This window comes from Dipodomys ordii, unplaced genomic scaffold, assembly GCF_000151885.1.
Source record: "Dipodomys ordii isolate 6190 unplaced genomic scaffold, Dord_2.0 Scaffold145, whole genome shotgun sequence".
In the NCBI taxonomy this organism is placed as follows: domain Eukaryota; kingdom Metazoa; phylum Chordata; class Mammalia; order Rodentia; family Heteromyidae; genus Dipodomys; species Dipodomys ordii.
The window spans coordinates 1,597,332-1,614,787 of NW_012267361.1; the positions used below are offsets into that span (position 1 = coordinate 1,597,332).

The window sequence follows — 17,456 nt, forward strand, 5'->3', positions numbered from 1 at the left end:
ATTCTATGCCTCCATCAGGAAGAATGACATTGCCCCATTTGTTAGGAAATGGAAAGACTTGGAAAAAATTATATTAAGTGAAGTAAGCCAGGCCCAAAAAACATAGGTCCCATGGTTTCCCTTATTTGCAATATCTAGTATATGTGTGAGTCAAGCAGAAAAGATCAGATAAGGTGATGTTAGGGAAATGAACCCTAAAATATGTACTCAAATGTTTTTTTTTTCTTTCATGCGATTGTTTCTAACACATTTATAAGATTATTTCTTTGTTGCTTTGCAGGTCCTTCCCCCATAGTATAACCCCTGCTTTCACTGTATTTGATGTCGGTATAATTTGTGGAGGGGAAGGGGAAAAACAAATCGTTTAACTAGGGATACAGGTGGACCCATTGCAACAATGAGATGTACAAGTCGTTATGTCGAAAACAAACTTTACAACTTTGGTGTGGGGGTGGGGGGAGCAGAGGGGATTGGGTGGGGAGGGAGGAATGGGAAGGGATGAGAAGGGGAAACAAAGGAGGAGGCTACAGTGCTTGATAAGAAATGTACTCATTATCTTGCCCATGTAATTGTAACGCCTCTGTACAGTATTTTTACAATAAAAAAAAAGAAAGACTATACATAAAGCTCCCTTATGACCCCACAATCCCACTTTTGGGCACTTACCCAAAGGGTCATTATACTATTTCTCAGGATGTATAAGTCGAAAATAATTTTCTATTATAGGTGCTGGACAAGTGACTGTAATCCCAGCTATGTGGTATGTCAAATGTAGGTAGGGAGATTGTATTTCAAGGTTGTCCCTTGACATAGGCAAAACCCTTTTTGTTGAGCTACGCTTGTCCCAAGTACAAGTTTCCCTTCACATTCAATTCAAAGCAGATTACTGTCAGAGAATGATCTGTGAAACTATTAATTATAAGTGATTGGCTGAAGTAGGGAGAAACACTGCCTTCTAACTTTCTAGGTCTCCGGTATTATGCTGACTTTACCTAGAGAGTATATTGCAAAGTATACTCAGGAAATTAGAAACACAAAGCAATTACATTTCCAAAGTTTGTAATAGAACAAGCTGCAAACACATATATCTACATATAACTAAATATATGCCAAATATATGCAATTAAAATATATGTATCCAAACAAGATATCACATAAATGTATATCTTCACCGATCCTTAGCACTACCTCCTTTTTACAATTCAAACAAATAAATCATCAGAGAAACTGAAGAACACCTGGATATTGGTTAGATTATGTGCTAACATAGGAGAAATTGAAAATGGTAATACATTAAAGCTTTATTTAAACCTTCTACCATGCATCATATAATTTTTATCAAAGGATATCATATCTATTTTTATTCCTTCTCACATATTCTGACATCTTCACTACTTAATATTCACCTAACTATATGTTTAATGGATTTATATTGTATATGTACTTTTAATCCATAGTTACATTGTGTAAAAATAAACATCATCTAATGTTTGAAGACAATGTACTATGCTTATTTTCTCAATCTCCACACCTTCTTTTTTTTTTCAGAACTGGGGTTTAAGCTCAAGATCTTGTACTTGCTCTGCAGGGCCCCTACAACTTGGACCATACCTCTAGTCTACATTTTACTAGCAAATCTGGAGGTGGGGTTTCATGGACTTTTCCATTTGTGCTGGCTTTGAAGTTTTATCCTTTAGATCTCAGCCCCTGAGTAGCTAGCCCTCAGCACCCAGAAGAAAAAATACTAAAGTATGTCAGATCAAGATAAATAAAAATTAGTATATATTTTGTATGTGAAATTACCTGTTATTGTGTAAAAACTCAATAATCCCCTGATCCTCAGAATTTCTGGCAAATTAAAAAAAATGTCAAAATAAATTGATTATCCTAAAACATTAAGCATGTTTGAATGGCAGGCCACATAAGGCCAGCAAGCACATAAGCAGGCTAATTACCACAGTGGGACATAACCAGCATGCTCATTCACAAGATAAGAAGAAAGAATATCAGGCATCACACAGCATTAAAAGTTGTTCATAGAAAAAATGATGTTCTATATGAACAAGCTGATTATAAGGCAATATAGATGCACTTTAGCACAGCGCACATCCCTGAAAAAAATTATTTATATGAACTACAACAGAGAACTAAGGTAATAAGAGAGTCTATGAACATTCAATTAAAACAAAGAATTTAAAGTGCACATTGCACATACACAATGCATATATGCACACTTTCAATGCTTATCCTTACATGTATATTCCCATATGTATCTTTTAAACAAAAACATATATTTATAGTTTTATTAAAAAGAAAAAGATCTTCCAAGATTTATTTTTTATTTAATATTTTTGTGCCATTACTGGCACTTGAACTCAGCCAGTGTGTTGACCCCTAGCATTTTTACTCAGGGCTGGCACTCTATCATTTGAATTACACCTCCACTTCCAAAGATTTTTATGTTGTGGCCAAAATACAAAGCATCTTGCAGGAAGAAATTTGTGTATGCAACAGCTAGAAATGAAACTTCATTGTAGAATCTTTGGCTACCACATTCAAGACCTTGGGCTTGATTCCAAGAATTTAAAAAAAGTCTACATCTGGCTTTTTGTTTTGTGCGGGTACTGATGCTTGGACTCAGGGCTTTTTGCTCTTGTTGAACTTTTCTGTTCAAGGTTGCTGTTCTACCAGTTGAGCCACACAATCACTTCCTGCTTTTTCTGGTTAATTGAAGATAAGTGTTTCTCAGATTTGTATGGCCAGGCTGGCCTTGAATCTCGATTCTCAGATCTCAGCCTCTTGAGTAACTAGAATTACAGGCATGGATCACCAGTGCCTGACTTATATCTTGACTTTTAGAAATGAGACATAATATGAATTTTTCATGTACAGTATTGCTTAGAAAAAAGCTTAAAGTATCCACTCAGATATTCTCTCAACTATGATATGCCTTACTTAGCAGGTCAGTGGCAAATTCTGTTTTAGGTGCTTCTATGATTTGTAATTGTGTGACTGCTTACTTGCTGACATTGACCAAAATGCATTGTAACAAACTGACATGTTAAATTGAAAACACCTTGTACATTCTTTACTGGAAATAAGAAACAAGCAAAAAATGAAAGAGAACTCCATGTGTTTTTGAGTTGCCTTTTAATCAAAATATCAACATACTTGTCAATCTCAAGTAAAATGTAAAATCTTAAATTGTAAGTTGATGAAATGCCCATTTTACACTAATACTGTTATTTGTAGTTGTATCAGTGGATGTCTAATCCTGATTGTTTTCTTTTCCAATGTCCATCAATTATGTCAGTTCTAATAGAAATATTTTGATGTAAAACTATTAGAGAACTACAAGTGAATGGCCTGCTTCCAAGGGGATTTCAACTGACATATTCAGAATTCAATTGACATATTCAGAATATGTGACCTTGAATTAGAAAATTGGGAAGAGGATGTGTTTTTTGCATAGTACATATTATCCAATTTGATAGAATCATGCTAATAGAGAAGTTTGTCTTGGGCTAATTATCTAAAATTTGACTCAAGTACCCTCTTATTCTTTTCCTTTGATAGTTTTACTTCTTTTTTAAACTTTGAGATCATAAATTCTTTCTCACAAAATTAAAAGCAAAAATTCAAGCATGGAGAAATGATAGAATCTTGATGAGTTTTCTGCTTAGATAATAGAGAACAAAAGACCAGGTAACTGATAAAGAATATAAATGTATTTCTCACAGATCTAGAAGCTGGAATCCCAACACTAACACATGAGGTGCACCAGGTGAGGGACTTTTTGGTTCACCATAGCACAGGGAAAGACAGCAAAAAGTGTAGCACAGGCAGGCAGAAAGAAGAAGCCAAACTCAGTTTTATAACAAATTCTCCCTAGGTAACAGGCCTTCTACATTGCCAAGGACCTGAATTCATTGTCAACTTTGCTCCCATTGCCATTACATTTGTTATGGACTATTCCATTTCCAGCTCCATAATACTGTTAGACCAAATAGAGAGGCTGACAGATACATAAGCACTGTACAAAGTACAATTTACTTGAGGCCAGGGGTAATATACTAACAGAGCATCTTAGATGTTAATAAAATTAAGCAGATCTGTGTTAATTGTATTAGAAAGAGGAATGTGTACACTGTTCAAGGCAAGAGTCTCTTAACCCAAGCCACAGAGCACTTGGTTTGCTTATTCATACTTTCTCCTATTGCAATCAAACATCACCAATGTACACATTCTGAAAGGCTCCAGCTTAATGCACGTTGACATAAATAGCAACTATAATGCATAGTTGAATAAAATAATTCCCATAATAAATATACAAGCCAAGGATGATAGGATTGTAGATGCAGGAAACAACTGTACGGAATAGAGTAGTAGATATTTTATTTTCCTCATAATCAAAGATCTTATGCACCTTTCAAATCTTGTAACTTCTGTAGACATGTTTTTTGAAGTAGTCATTTTAAAGACATTAGAACTTGGAGTAATATTGTAATAATTATAATACATTTCTCTAGGTAACTAGCTCACATCCATTTAATTTCCATAAATAAAATTATAGTTATTATAAAGATTACATACTTAAGCTTATTGATTTTTATGGTGAAAGTAGAGAGCATGGTAAAATGCACATAAAAAAGAGAGGCTAAAATTATTAAAGCAAAGTATTCAGAACATGTATGGTTTTCCTGTGTAGTATGTATGGTGATTCAATGTCTAATGTGTGTGAGTTCTGGCTGTAAAGGAATATGCAAAATCAAGTCTAATAGATAATGTCAAAATGATTTTTCAATGGTATAAAATGGACAATAATACCAGCAATGTATGGTACTTCCTACTCTCTGAAACCTCACCAAATCTTGCCTTTATGCTGCATTTTTAAATGTTGGTATTCTAGTGGATGTGAAATGTCATTTCTATATACTTCTAAGATATATTTCTTTGATTGATAACTAAGAATAGTAACATTTCAGAGTAATGTATATTGTCACTGTTATGACCCTTTTTATTTCTTGCCAGTATTGAGTCTTTAACATAGGGCCTGTACTTACTTGACTAGTACTCTACCCTTTCAGCCATATCTCCATGGCCAGTCAGTATTTTGCTGCTTAATTGAATTAAATTTCCAATTAAGAGATGGTATCTCAAAGGCATTTTTATCCAAATTGGCTTCGAACCCTGACTCTCTATATCTCAACATAGAGGGTAGTTATGATTGTAAATGATAACCATGGGTATCTGGCTCTATAATTTCTTTTTTCTTTTTTTTTTTTTTTTGCCAGTCCTGGGGCTTGAATTCAGCGGCCTGGGCACTGTCCCTGAACTTCTTTTGCTGAAGGCAAGCATTCCACTACTTGAGCCATAGCACCCCTTCTGGCCTTTTCTGCTTATGTGGTACTGAGGAATTGAACCCAGGGCTTCATGCATGTTAGGCAAGCACTCCTACTGAGCCAGTGCCTTTTTAAACTACAATAAATTTCCATTTGGATTGTTGACTGTTTATTTAGCAAAATAATTTCTTATTGGTTGGCTACACAGAGGTAGTATAACCTGGCTCTCTGGATTAGACTTCACACTTCCAGGTGGCATCTCACTCATGACCCTCACTTTAAAGCCAGGCTATTTCTAAGACACCTAGGTTTTAGTAACTCTTCATATATTTGTATTACATGTAACTGAATTCCTTTATCAGAGGATTCTAACTAATTTATTGAGAGATAATCATTCCACTTTTTTAAAAAAAAATCAGTAGTTGTTTGTAGATAATTCACTAAGTTTAGGAAAACAACTAGAATTATAGAATCTCAAAAGTAATTCTGAGAGTGCCCCCAATACCATCCACAAATTACTAATGTCTAATATGCTTTGGAACTTTCATAGAGATTTCTTAAATCTCTACAAAAATTCTTCCCTGCTTCTTATTATAAATGTTCTATAATATATAACTAGAAACATTTAGAAATATAATTTTTAATAATAAAGCTTAAAAAGCTATTGAAATTCAGTCAACAGTTCAATGCATATTCTAAATATTAACAGTGATGGAAACTGTGATCAGAGGTGGGATGGATAAGAATATTGAAAAGCACAAACAGTCAATGTTTTGATCTATGTGTACTTTTAAGTCAAGTAGTATGTGTTTGATGAAGTTGGGTGCTCCAGCATTTGGTGCATAGATATTTAGAATTGTCATATCTTCCTATAGTTCCCTTTACTAGTATTTAATAACCTTCTTTGTCTTTCTTTACTGATTTTGATTTGAAGTCTATTTTATCTGATAATAGGCTACTTCAGTCTGCTTATTGGAGCCATTTGCTTGAAAGATTTTATTCCAACATTTCACTTTGAGAATGTGTCTGCTTTGTCAGCAAGATATGTCTCCTGTAGACAAAAGACAAATATGTCTTGCTTTTGGATCCAAGTAGTCAGTCTATGTCTTTCAATTGGAAAGTTAAGTCCACTGATATTGAAAGTTAGGACTGAGAGGTGTCTGGTAATGCCTAACATGTTATCTCCCTTTTTAGGGGTTGTGACTCTATTCTTACTAAATTCATCTGGTTCTCTGGTAAGGGGCATTTTCACTGCCAATATCACATTCTTGTTGATTTTCTGTATGACGGACATCTTTAACATCTTAAAATATTTTGGAGTACTGGTTTGGTGGACACACACACACACACACACACTATGATATGATAAATTATATAGGACCCTAGACATTAACATACAGAGATAAAAGGAGGATGTGCATACGAGTGGTAGACAAAGGCTAAATAGCTTGCACAGATGATCAAATTAAATAATATTCTATGAATGAGCTCCAAGAAAAGAAAACAAGAGACTTTTTTAATTTGCCATTGCTGCTGCTTTTGATTTCTTTTCCTTTTGTCATGTTTGTATTTGGGAGGGAAAGAAAAGCACATAAAAAAGTAGAACAAGGATGAACAAATACAATAGTGGTACTCTCTAGGCATTATTTATAAGTGAGAGAGAGTAACAGAAGGGGAGACAGAAGAATTGTACTCCTTATTCATGTAACTGTCACCCCTTGTATATGAACTTTACAATAACAATTAAAAAAACAATGTGGAAAGGGGTGAAAGTGATCAAGATATATTGATAAACTGATTTGTTACTTGCAAAGCTAAAGATAATAACAATAATAAAAGAAAATTATTTTTGATTATTTCTAAACATGATTGTTGTGTACCTTTGGAATAGCATATCATGTAGAATCATTTTATAACTGATGAAAACATAATACATATGCTCTATGCAATCATATACTTTATTCATCTTTAAATACAAATCAGTATATACCTAAACATTAATTTAGATTATGACAGTTTTCCAGTGTAAAGCTTCATACACTACAATTCCTTAATGAATAGTATTTAAATTATTTCTCTAATATAAAACAACCTGGCCTCTTATTGTCCTTATCCAAATTTACATTCAAGAATGCCATAGTACTAAAGTTACTTTAGTTTGCCCCCCTAACTTAACATACACAAGTGTCATCATGACTTGTCTTAAACAATAAATTTGCATGAAATACTAGGAAATGAGATGGGGATAGTCTGATAAAGGTATATACTACTTGCAGAGAAAATTTCCACTATAAATAAACATAAAAAGAGTTCTATCTTGTTTTGTGGTGTTAGCAGTAGTGATACTCCATTGTCTGTGATTGCTGTAAACCTGTCAGCTGAGAGACATCTGATAGCATAAAGAAAGTTGTGCTACTGTGCAAAATGTCAACAATTTAGAAACAGATATAATTAGGAAAATTCAAAAATAATACTTTGGATATGTTGTTTTCAGATGTAGAAATCATGATGTAGATAATTTCAGCACTTTCTGGGTCAGCAGATGAAAATATTTATGGAGTCAGTTACTTTAGTGGATCTGACAATGTCATTGGCCAAATTCAATAGCATGAATATTAGAATTGAGGGTAAATAATAAAACTTCAAAATGTAATAAATGCTTATCAAGTATGGTTAACCTTGACATGATTTTCAATATATTAAGTGCATTGTATTTTGCAAAAAGCATACTAAGTATGGAAACATCTGTGTCAAGTATTAAAAAGTTGTTTTGGAAATTTTGAGAAGGTACATAAAATTTCACTCTGCTTTAAAATATTCGTATAACCCCTGTATTGAACAACAGTAAACATTGTTTTTACTTCTTTCATTTCCCAATAATGGTTACTTTATTTGATTCTGACACTGAGGTTATAACTGTTAACATTAACATCCTAGTGTGGCTTGATGTTTGTACTTTATTTTTAATGAGATACATTCCTATTTCTAACCATTCTATGTAGTTTACATTGCTCAGTAAAAAGAAATTAATCTGAAAACTGCTATATCTTCCTCACAAAGACAGAGTGCAGAAATAATTACCACTCAATGAATGCTCAGTATGACTTTATGTATTTATATTACATTCTTGGCATATATAGATGGTAATACCATCTGCATAAGTGATCTGATTAGATCTATAAAACCAGGAATTTTAGTATTTTAGCCTTTATTTAATAATAAAAGTGAAGCCGATTGTAGTGAATTAATGATGAACCTTATATTCGTGGGGCAGAGATAAGAGAACAAAGGTTCAGAGCTAAGCTGGGCTAGATAATGATGCTCTGTTTCAAAAAATAATAGTATGTTCTTCCCTCTATGGTATGTCCACTATTGTCACTGTTTCTGATTTAATTTATTAAGCTTAATTCTGAATTGAAGATTTTTGTTCTGGGGCTGGGAAGATGGCTCAGTGGTACAATGCTTGCCTTATATGAATGAGGCCCTGGGTTTGATTCCTCAGTATCACATAAACAGAAAAACCTGGAAGTGGTGCTGTGGCTCAAGTGTTAGAGCACTACTAACTTTGAGCTGAAGAGTTGAGGGACAGTGCCCAGGCCCAGAATTCAGGCCCATGATTGACAAAAAAAAAAAGAAAAAGATTTTTGTTCCAAATTAATCATAGTACTTTTTTAGAGAATGAAACAAAGATAAAATGTATATATTTTTATGATATATTTAAACATTATATTCCAACATTTTTAAGAAGATAGATTAATCATTTACCAATACATCCTGCCAAAATAGGACAGAATCTGTAACCTGTGTTTAGTGTGATCAGCAAGCCTAACAGCTGCCTATACAGTCTATGTTTATGCTATTTTTCATTGTCTTTAACCCTGGAGATGAGTAGTAATCAACTCAGAGTAGTCTTCTTTGGAAATGAAACTGTGCCAAGTATTTATGCTCTGTGCTTTGTGCTTGTGTAGGACATTTTCTTTCTTTTTTTTTTTTTTGTTCGTTTGTTTCATTTTGTTGGTCATGGAGCTTGAACTCTGGGCTTGGGTGCTGTCCCTGAGCTCTTCAGCTCAGGGCGAGCGCTCTACCGCTTGAGCCACAACGCAACTTCCAGTTTTCTGGTGGTTTATTGGAGGTAAGAGTCTCAAGAACTTTCCTTCCCAGGCTGACTTTGAACCACGATCCTCATATCTCAGCCTCCTGAGTAGCTAGGTTTACAGGCGTGAGCCAAGGCGCCTGGCAACATTTTCAAGTAGTTTCAAATTTAGTAGTGTCTAAGCCTTGCTGTTTTTGTATCATGTCATCATTTCCTACTCCTTATTATAAGCACCAAGCAAACTCCTTCTGACCTATCCAGTAAATCTTAGTGGATTCCATCCATAAAATAACGGCAGAGTATATTATTCCGGAGTATATTTTTTTGTGGTTCCAATATGTCATTGAGAAATCTTCAGTGAGATTTGTTGACACTATCAAGCATAGTAATTCAAAGATTTACAATTCCAAGAATAGAAGAGAATTGAACAATCTAGGACATAAATATCATACTTTGCACAATCCTCTTCTCAATAGTATCATATGACTGGAAAATAAATAATAAGAAAAAAACATGATTGACACTACTATAACTTCTCTACTATGTAGAAACACTACAAGGTGAAGGTAAATAAAGCAAGTTATTACTGTATCATTTCCTGAACAAGGTGCAAATCTCTCCAGTTGTTGCAATGTAAACATGTAGAGTGTTACTCCCTTATCCAGATTTTCAAAAACAGAATAGATGACAAGTACATTGCAAAAGGTTTCTCACAAACCGTGAGAATATAAATTAAGTAAATGTAATTGCAAACTGAATGACTGAATGTTACTTTTGCTTTGTCTATGGCATAAGAGTCTGGGTCTAGGGCTGGGAAGGTGGCTCAGTGGTAGAGCGCTTGCCTTGCATACCTGAGGCCCTGGGTTCGATTCCTCAGCACCACATAAGCAAAAAGAAAAAAAAAGCCAGAAGTGGCGCTGTGGCTCAAGTGGTAGAGCGCTAGCCTTGAGCTGAAGAGCTGAGGGACAGCGCCCAGGCCCAGAGTTCAGGCCCCAAGACTGGACCGAAAAAAAAAAAAAGAGTCTGGGTCTAGCACAGATTTTGATCCCATTTCTTCCTTCCTTCCTTCCTTCCTTCCTTCCTTCCTTCCTTCCTTCCTTCCTTCCTTCCTTCTTTCCTTCCTTCCTCCTTTTCTTTTTGTGCAAGTGCTGTGTTTGAAATCAAGACCTGGGTGCTGTTCTTCAGCTTTTTCTCTCAAGGGTAACACTGTTAATTGGAGATAGGAGCCTTGTAAAACTTTCTTGATCAGACTGGCTTCAAACAGTGATTTCAGCTTCCTGATTAGCTAGGAATACTGGCATGTGTCAATGGTTGGTGATTTAATTTTTTAAGCATCAGAATATCTATAGCAAAAAATATGTATTGAAACCAGCTGAGTCTATTAGACTGAACAAAAAATAAATATTTTTGATTTGTATATGGATTAGTATAAATAACTCATTATACTCATATAAACAGATTTGTATCTATGTCTGCATGTGTCAATCAGAAGAGCTACTCTGCCTAACATTGTGATAAGGATGCTAATACAATACTGTACCAAAATGCTTAATGTGCTAGTTTTCATTCCACATTATAGACAAGGAAATTTTAGCACAGAGAGGCAAAGTCATCATCCCAAATCATGCTTAGGTGATCCCAGCCCCATCTTACTGCAAAATTCATTCTTTATTATACCGATCATCTTTTGATGATTGTCCTTCTATAACAACTAAAACAAAAACATGTCTGAGGTTATTTTTGGTGCATCTGAAAACCATTCATTTAAAAAAAATACATGTAAGTATAAAGAACAAAACCATGACTAATGGGTCTTTGACTGATTCTTTCACTTCCTTGAAAACATGACAGAGTACAAATATTCTGTATGAAATTTATATTGGCCACTATCCATGGCAGAAAACCCAAGTATGAAATGTTGAGAGTTTTGACCTAATGTGATGATACCTGACCTAAGTTTAGCTTTGTTATTAAAATTTTTAAGAATTTTCTGTGTATAGGAAACAAACAAACAAACAAAATGAGAAACAAAGAGAATCTTCCTACCAAAAATAATTGTATTATCAGGTTTATGTTTGGTTTTATATATATATATATACTTTATTTATAAATATTTATATATTTATATATAAATTTATATACAAAAACATGATAATACATGTAATATATATATATATTTAAATAACTACTAAGAATTGAACCATGCTAAGCACATGCCCTACTACTGAGCTATTTCCATCTCTACATTTTTAGTATATATTTCTGTTTTCCTCATTCTCTTCCTCTGCCTCTTCTTCCTCCTTTTTCTCCTATTTCACTGCCTTCCTCTAGATCCTTTTTGCTTTTGTCTTGCTTTTCCTTTTTGCTCTCTTTCATGATTTTGTTTTTGTTTGTTTTTGTTTTTGAGACAGGGTCTCAAGGACTTAAGCTCTCATGCAAACCTAGTTGGCCCTGAATTTTAGATATTCTTGACTCCAACTCTCAATAATGAGATGATAGTAGCTCACCTCTAGCCTTGGTTATACCTCTGTGTATGTGTGTGTGTGTGTGTGTGTGTGTGTGTGTGTGTTTGTGTATTCAATACATACAGGTCTTCCTTGCAGAATCTTCCACGAAAAGGGAAGAGATGTCCTCATCTACTCCTGCTTCATTCTTGGCAATACATGTATATGCTCCTGTATCTTCATAGCGCACATTGCTAATATGAACCTCACTGCCATTTGCTGAGAACAGAAGGCAAAAGCAAATTGTAAATGACAATTCCAGTTTTGGCACAGTGCTTTCTGATTACACAGCTCACTGAACTCTTCCTAATTAAACTATTTTCCTTCCACAGTGTGGAAGGATGCCAAATGCAGCATTCAAGTACATAGTGTACTGTTCTGCCATTTTATCACCAAGAACCCAATAGTCTATGTCGAATGGACACACTTATAATTTTTTTGTAATTTTTTAACTATAAAATTGTAAAATTATTATATTATTGGCATATTTATGTGCAATATTTAGCACATAGTAAGCTTTTGTAATAACAAGTGTTAGCAGTATTTTCCATTTGTAAGAAAATGCATGAAATGTTATTTTCAGTGTAAACTAACAACTACATGCTCTCCTGTGTATATCATCCTTAAACACATTTTACTGAGTTCTTATCACAAATCTGGGAAGAAAAACAGAAAGATAGTAGAATATGTTTGTATATAAGAGTTGAAGAGAGAGAAAAAATTTACCCAAAACTACTCTAATGCAATATGGACATTTACATGATCAATGTAACACCAAAGGGTTAAACAATAATTCAACTCTCAAATCTTGGTGAGATATTTTAAGCAAGTCTTTGAATAACAAATGAGTTTAATACACAATGTCAAACCTAGAGTATGATTAATTATTTACTAGAAATATACTAGATAATTTCATAAATTTTATTCCTTAATCATCCCAAATTTAATTTAATTATCAGCTGAAGGACATGAGATCTAGACAAAGAATTGTAACAAGTCATTCAAGCCTAAAAGCTTGAATGGACTCTGTCCATTTATGCAGCTCACACTCCATATTTATTGTGATCACTTCATATGATTCCCACCTTTACCTTTTCATTTTGATGAATATTTCTGTGTGTACATATATGCTCATGTGATTGTGTATGATCCATATTTTTTAAATCTCAAGAGCATCATGTACAGTAGACCAAGGCATGACCATCATTACAGGTAGAAGACAGGATTAGGTATGGCTGTGTTGGGAAGAAGGAAACAGAGCCAGTGGCAAAAATCAGGAAGTCATCACTGGAGCCAAGGCTTCCAGTGATGTGAATTGTAGACAGGCAGTGGTATGTGGATGGGGAACTGTTATTTAAATCATCTGATTTCTTTCTCGTTTTGCAAGAACATTCACTTTCCTCATTTTTTTATTCAGAGGAGAATCTATGTTTCAAAATAGGCAAATCAGTGTGTTGTTTTTGTTGTGCTGTGTAAAGCTAGATAATAAATATTTTAAGCTGTCTCTCTCACTCTCCCTTGCCACAGCATATTAAAGCAGAAAGTACAATAGTTTTTAAATGATCGGGTCTGTGCTCTAAAAAAAGCCCCAGACTATTTTATTTACAAAAATTGAGTCATCTTGACTAGCTGTATGAAGTTCTTAAACTAAACCCACACATTCCTATAAAAACTTTACTCCAATTGTGGTACAATTACCGATTAGCTGGGATCATAAATAAAAACCACCATGCCTGGCTTATTTGTTGAAAAGGGGTTTCAGACTAATCTTCAACTCTTTTGCCTAGACTAACTTGAACATCTCATGAAGTCTGCTCCCTAAGTTGTTAATATTAGCTCTCTATGTATGCAATTGTTGTAATCTTATATAATAACTTAACAATTATGTATATATGAATATAAAAATTTGCAGATATTCTGTGCATTAAAATAGTAACTTCTAAAGAATGTATTAGAAACATACAGAATAATTTATTTTTATATTGTAATTTGTAAAACACACAGGAAAATATAACTAAAATGCCTATATTTTTCAAACCTGCTGCAATGTGATACATATTTTAATGTATTATACATTTAAAAAATAATGTCACAATGTATTTATATGAAGACATCTGTTTTTCTACTTGCCATCTCTGTTGTAATTTGCAAGGCAAGTATCCACAACATGTAATTTAATATTTTACTTATCACCAAAGTAATGATATAACTAATCAGTATGACAAAATTATTAGTTAAAACATTAACAATTATAGACTAATTTAAGTGTCTTTGTTATATTCATTTTTTTTATTTTCTTGACATTCTCTAGAGACCTATAAGATTCATTTCCCTTTTATTTCTTCCAGATAAGTAAAATATTATAAATTTCAATGTAAATGTCCTGTATGATTATTTACAAGGAAAGAAATACAAGTAAGAAACACCTTGAACTGTGAGTTGTTTGGATAGTTTTGGTGTAATATCAATTCCATTCTTCAGCCAGCCAAGCTGAGGGTTGGGTATACCCTCTGCATGGCACCGAAGGCTTGCGGTGACTCCTGGCTCTCGGGTCTGACTCTCAGGATATACCCGGATGACTGGAGGAACTAGAAGAAGTACAAAAGATATTAAATTAGTAATTATTTTTCATCATTGGAGTCTGCAAAATACAAAAGTTCAATATTATAGTATAAAAAACTATGACATATACTTTAAGGACATTACATAGTTCTTAGATTCCTATTTGAATTTTCCACTAAAATTGATGAGAGTTACTAAGAGGAAGGTTATTCTGGGACTAATCCAGGCAATATCTCATATGAGTCAGAAAATCTTGTTTCATAAATTAAAGAAATCACAGAAAAATAATAAAATATCAATAGATTACAGAAATCATATGAAATAAGTTTCAGTACACCAAATGTGAGATCATGTTAGTATAAAAATTATACCATTTCTAAAAGATTTTACAGGATGACCCTTTGCAACAATGATATCCCCAGGACAGTATATTGGAAATGAACTTTACGACTTTGGGCAGGGAGGTGGGGTGGGGTGGGGAGGAATGTGGGAGGTTGGGGAGGGAAAACAAGGGAAAACAAGGGAAGGGACATCAATGATCTACAAGTACCATATTCATTACCTTACTCATGTAACTGTAACCCCTCTGTACAGCATCTTTACAATAAAATAAAATTAAAAAAAGAAACTCAAATGATGTAATTTTAGTTACCAAATCGAGTAGATCTGACGAGAAAGAAAGGAAAGATTTCCCGCACCCTAGCATGCTTTACAAAGCAGCAACACAGCATTTATAATAGCATCCAAAAGTAAAATACTTCAAAAATAATTAAATAATAGATTAAATTAATAAATTAAATAAACAGTACAAAAGAGTGTTCAAAGGATTTAAAGAAGTGTAAACAAATTGAAAGACATATTTCTTTTGGGGGGTGGGGGTCCGGTCGTGGGGCCTGAACTCTGGGCCTGAGCCTGTCCCTCAGCTCTTCAGCTCAAGGCTAGCACTCTACCACTTGAGCCACAGCACCACTTTTGGCTTTTTTCTTTTTGCTTGTGTGGTGCTGAGGAATCGAACCCAGGGCCTTAAGCATTCAAGGCAAGTGCTCTACCACTGAGCCAACTTCCCAGCCCCTTGAAAGACATATTGTGATCAGAAATAGAAAGAATTAGGAAGAAGGTAAGAATTATTGGTAAAAAGTTCATCTACAGTATAATGGAATACATACCAAAAATGTATTTTGAGGCTCCAAAGAGATAAAAGGAAGGAAGAGAGAAAGAAAGAAAGGAAAAAAGAAAGAACAAAAGAAAGGAAGAAAGAAAGGAAGAAAGAAAGAGAGAAAGAAAGAAAGAAAGAGAGAAAGAAAGAAAGCGAGAGAGAAAAAGAAAGAGAGAAAGGAAGGAAGGAAGGAAGAAGGAAGGAAGGAAGGAAAGAAGGAAGGAAGGAAGGAAGGAAGGAAAAGAAAGAAGAAGAAAGATAAAGGAAAAAAGAAAGAAAAAAATGGAAGGAAACAAAATGAAGTAAAACTTACAAGGAAGCCCGGCACCTGTCACTCATGTGTACAATCATAGCTAGTCAAGATACTGAGATCTGGAGAACAGAAATTAGTAACCAGTCCAGGCAAAATGTAAGACTAATTGTGTAGCTCATGGTGTAGAGTATCAACCAAGAACAGGAAAGGGGGAAAAACTTGAATTCAGAGGCTTATGCTTTCTTATTTCCCTTTCCAGTTCTTTGCCTGAGTTACTTATTTATAACTTTATTTGTTTGTACTTTCGAACTCTTGCAGTTATCAGGGAATAAGATAAGAGACAACATGTTCTCATAAGCCATGGCATTAGTAAGAAGTTAGATTAATATCAGGTTTCAACTAGTGTTTCCGGAGATCCTGTCAATATGATATTCTGAACTGGATCACTGAGTGCATCACTAGGAAGGAACCATACAATGTTGAGAGACTAATGGCAGAACTTCTGGTACCTTCAAATGTCTCTCAGAATCAGAAAGAAAAAGAGTAAATGGAAAGAGGAAGTGGGGGGATGAAGTCATAAAGTGAATATATATATCCTATGAAGCTAGGAAAATTAAGGGGATGGGTTGGGTTGGAAGGTATAGAGGAGAATATGAAAGGGATTATATTGATGAAGATGAATCAAACTTACAAACTAACATGTTGAATGATAACTCCTTTGTACAACTACTTAAAGATAATAAAAAAATATATTTTAAACATTCCTCACTTGAAGAACTTACAATCTTTACATTTCAAATAAATTCTAAAAACATTTCTTATATAGTCTGAAGCATGCAGCAAAATATTTCAAGGCTCTCTACAAGAAAATATAATCTGAAGCCATTAAAAACAGCAGCCAACTAAAATAAAACCACAAAGTTTTAGTCATTGGAGTTAGATAGTCATCTATGCGTCACATGTTTAACAAGTTAATAACTGAAAAATAAAATCTCATTTAAAGTGAAAAATCAAAAACACGAAATTTCAGCTAAAATACTAAATTAGAAAATTTAAAAATGTTAAAAGATAATAACAGTGATCATAAAGTCAATTCTCTGGGAGGGAGAGAAGATGGCGGAGGAGAAGCTGGAATCTGAACAAGCTCTCGCATAGAAAGCAGTTTTAGAGTTCCAGTGAACAGTCCTAAGCCAGAGAAACACACCAAGTGTGCCATCACAGGACAGAGAGTTAGACAAGTGAGGGAAAGCCAAGGCAAGAATACACATCTGAGCACTAGCCAGCAGCTGCCGGCGGAGGCGGCGGCAGGGTCGCGGTGGAGACCACAGCCGGGCAATACCTGAGCGCTCACACAGAGTCTGGGACGAAGGAGCCAGACGCAGCTGGTGAGCAGATTCTACTCAACACCAGCAAGAACCGACAAGAAGCAGACAGCTTCATCCTGCAGTTTGCAGAGACGACCCAGGATCCAAGACTCAGCGTGAGTAGAAGCCCGACATCCTCACTCCTTCTCAGGGAGCAGAGGAGGGAAGGCCACCCCTCCCCC

General features: G+C 34.5%; 1 protein-coding gene across 3 annotated transcripts in view; it reads right to left on the bottom strand.

The window, feature by feature from the left end:
• Positions 1-17,456, bottom strand: part of Fstl5 (follistatin-like 5) — a 790,918-nt gene that overhangs the window by 150,891 nt on the left and 622,571 nt on the right. For all 3 annotated transcript variants that reach the window (XM_013031832.1, XM_013031833.1, XM_013031834.1), the window contains exons 8-9: positions 14,366-14,527; positions 12,024-12,158 (exon numbers count right to left, since the gene is read on the bottom strand). In XM_013031832.1, the coding sequence (XP_012887286.1) occupies positions 12,024-12,158; positions 14,366-14,527 (297 nt within the window). The remainder of the gene's footprint in view (positions 1-12,023; positions 12,159-14,365; positions 14,528-17,456) is intronic.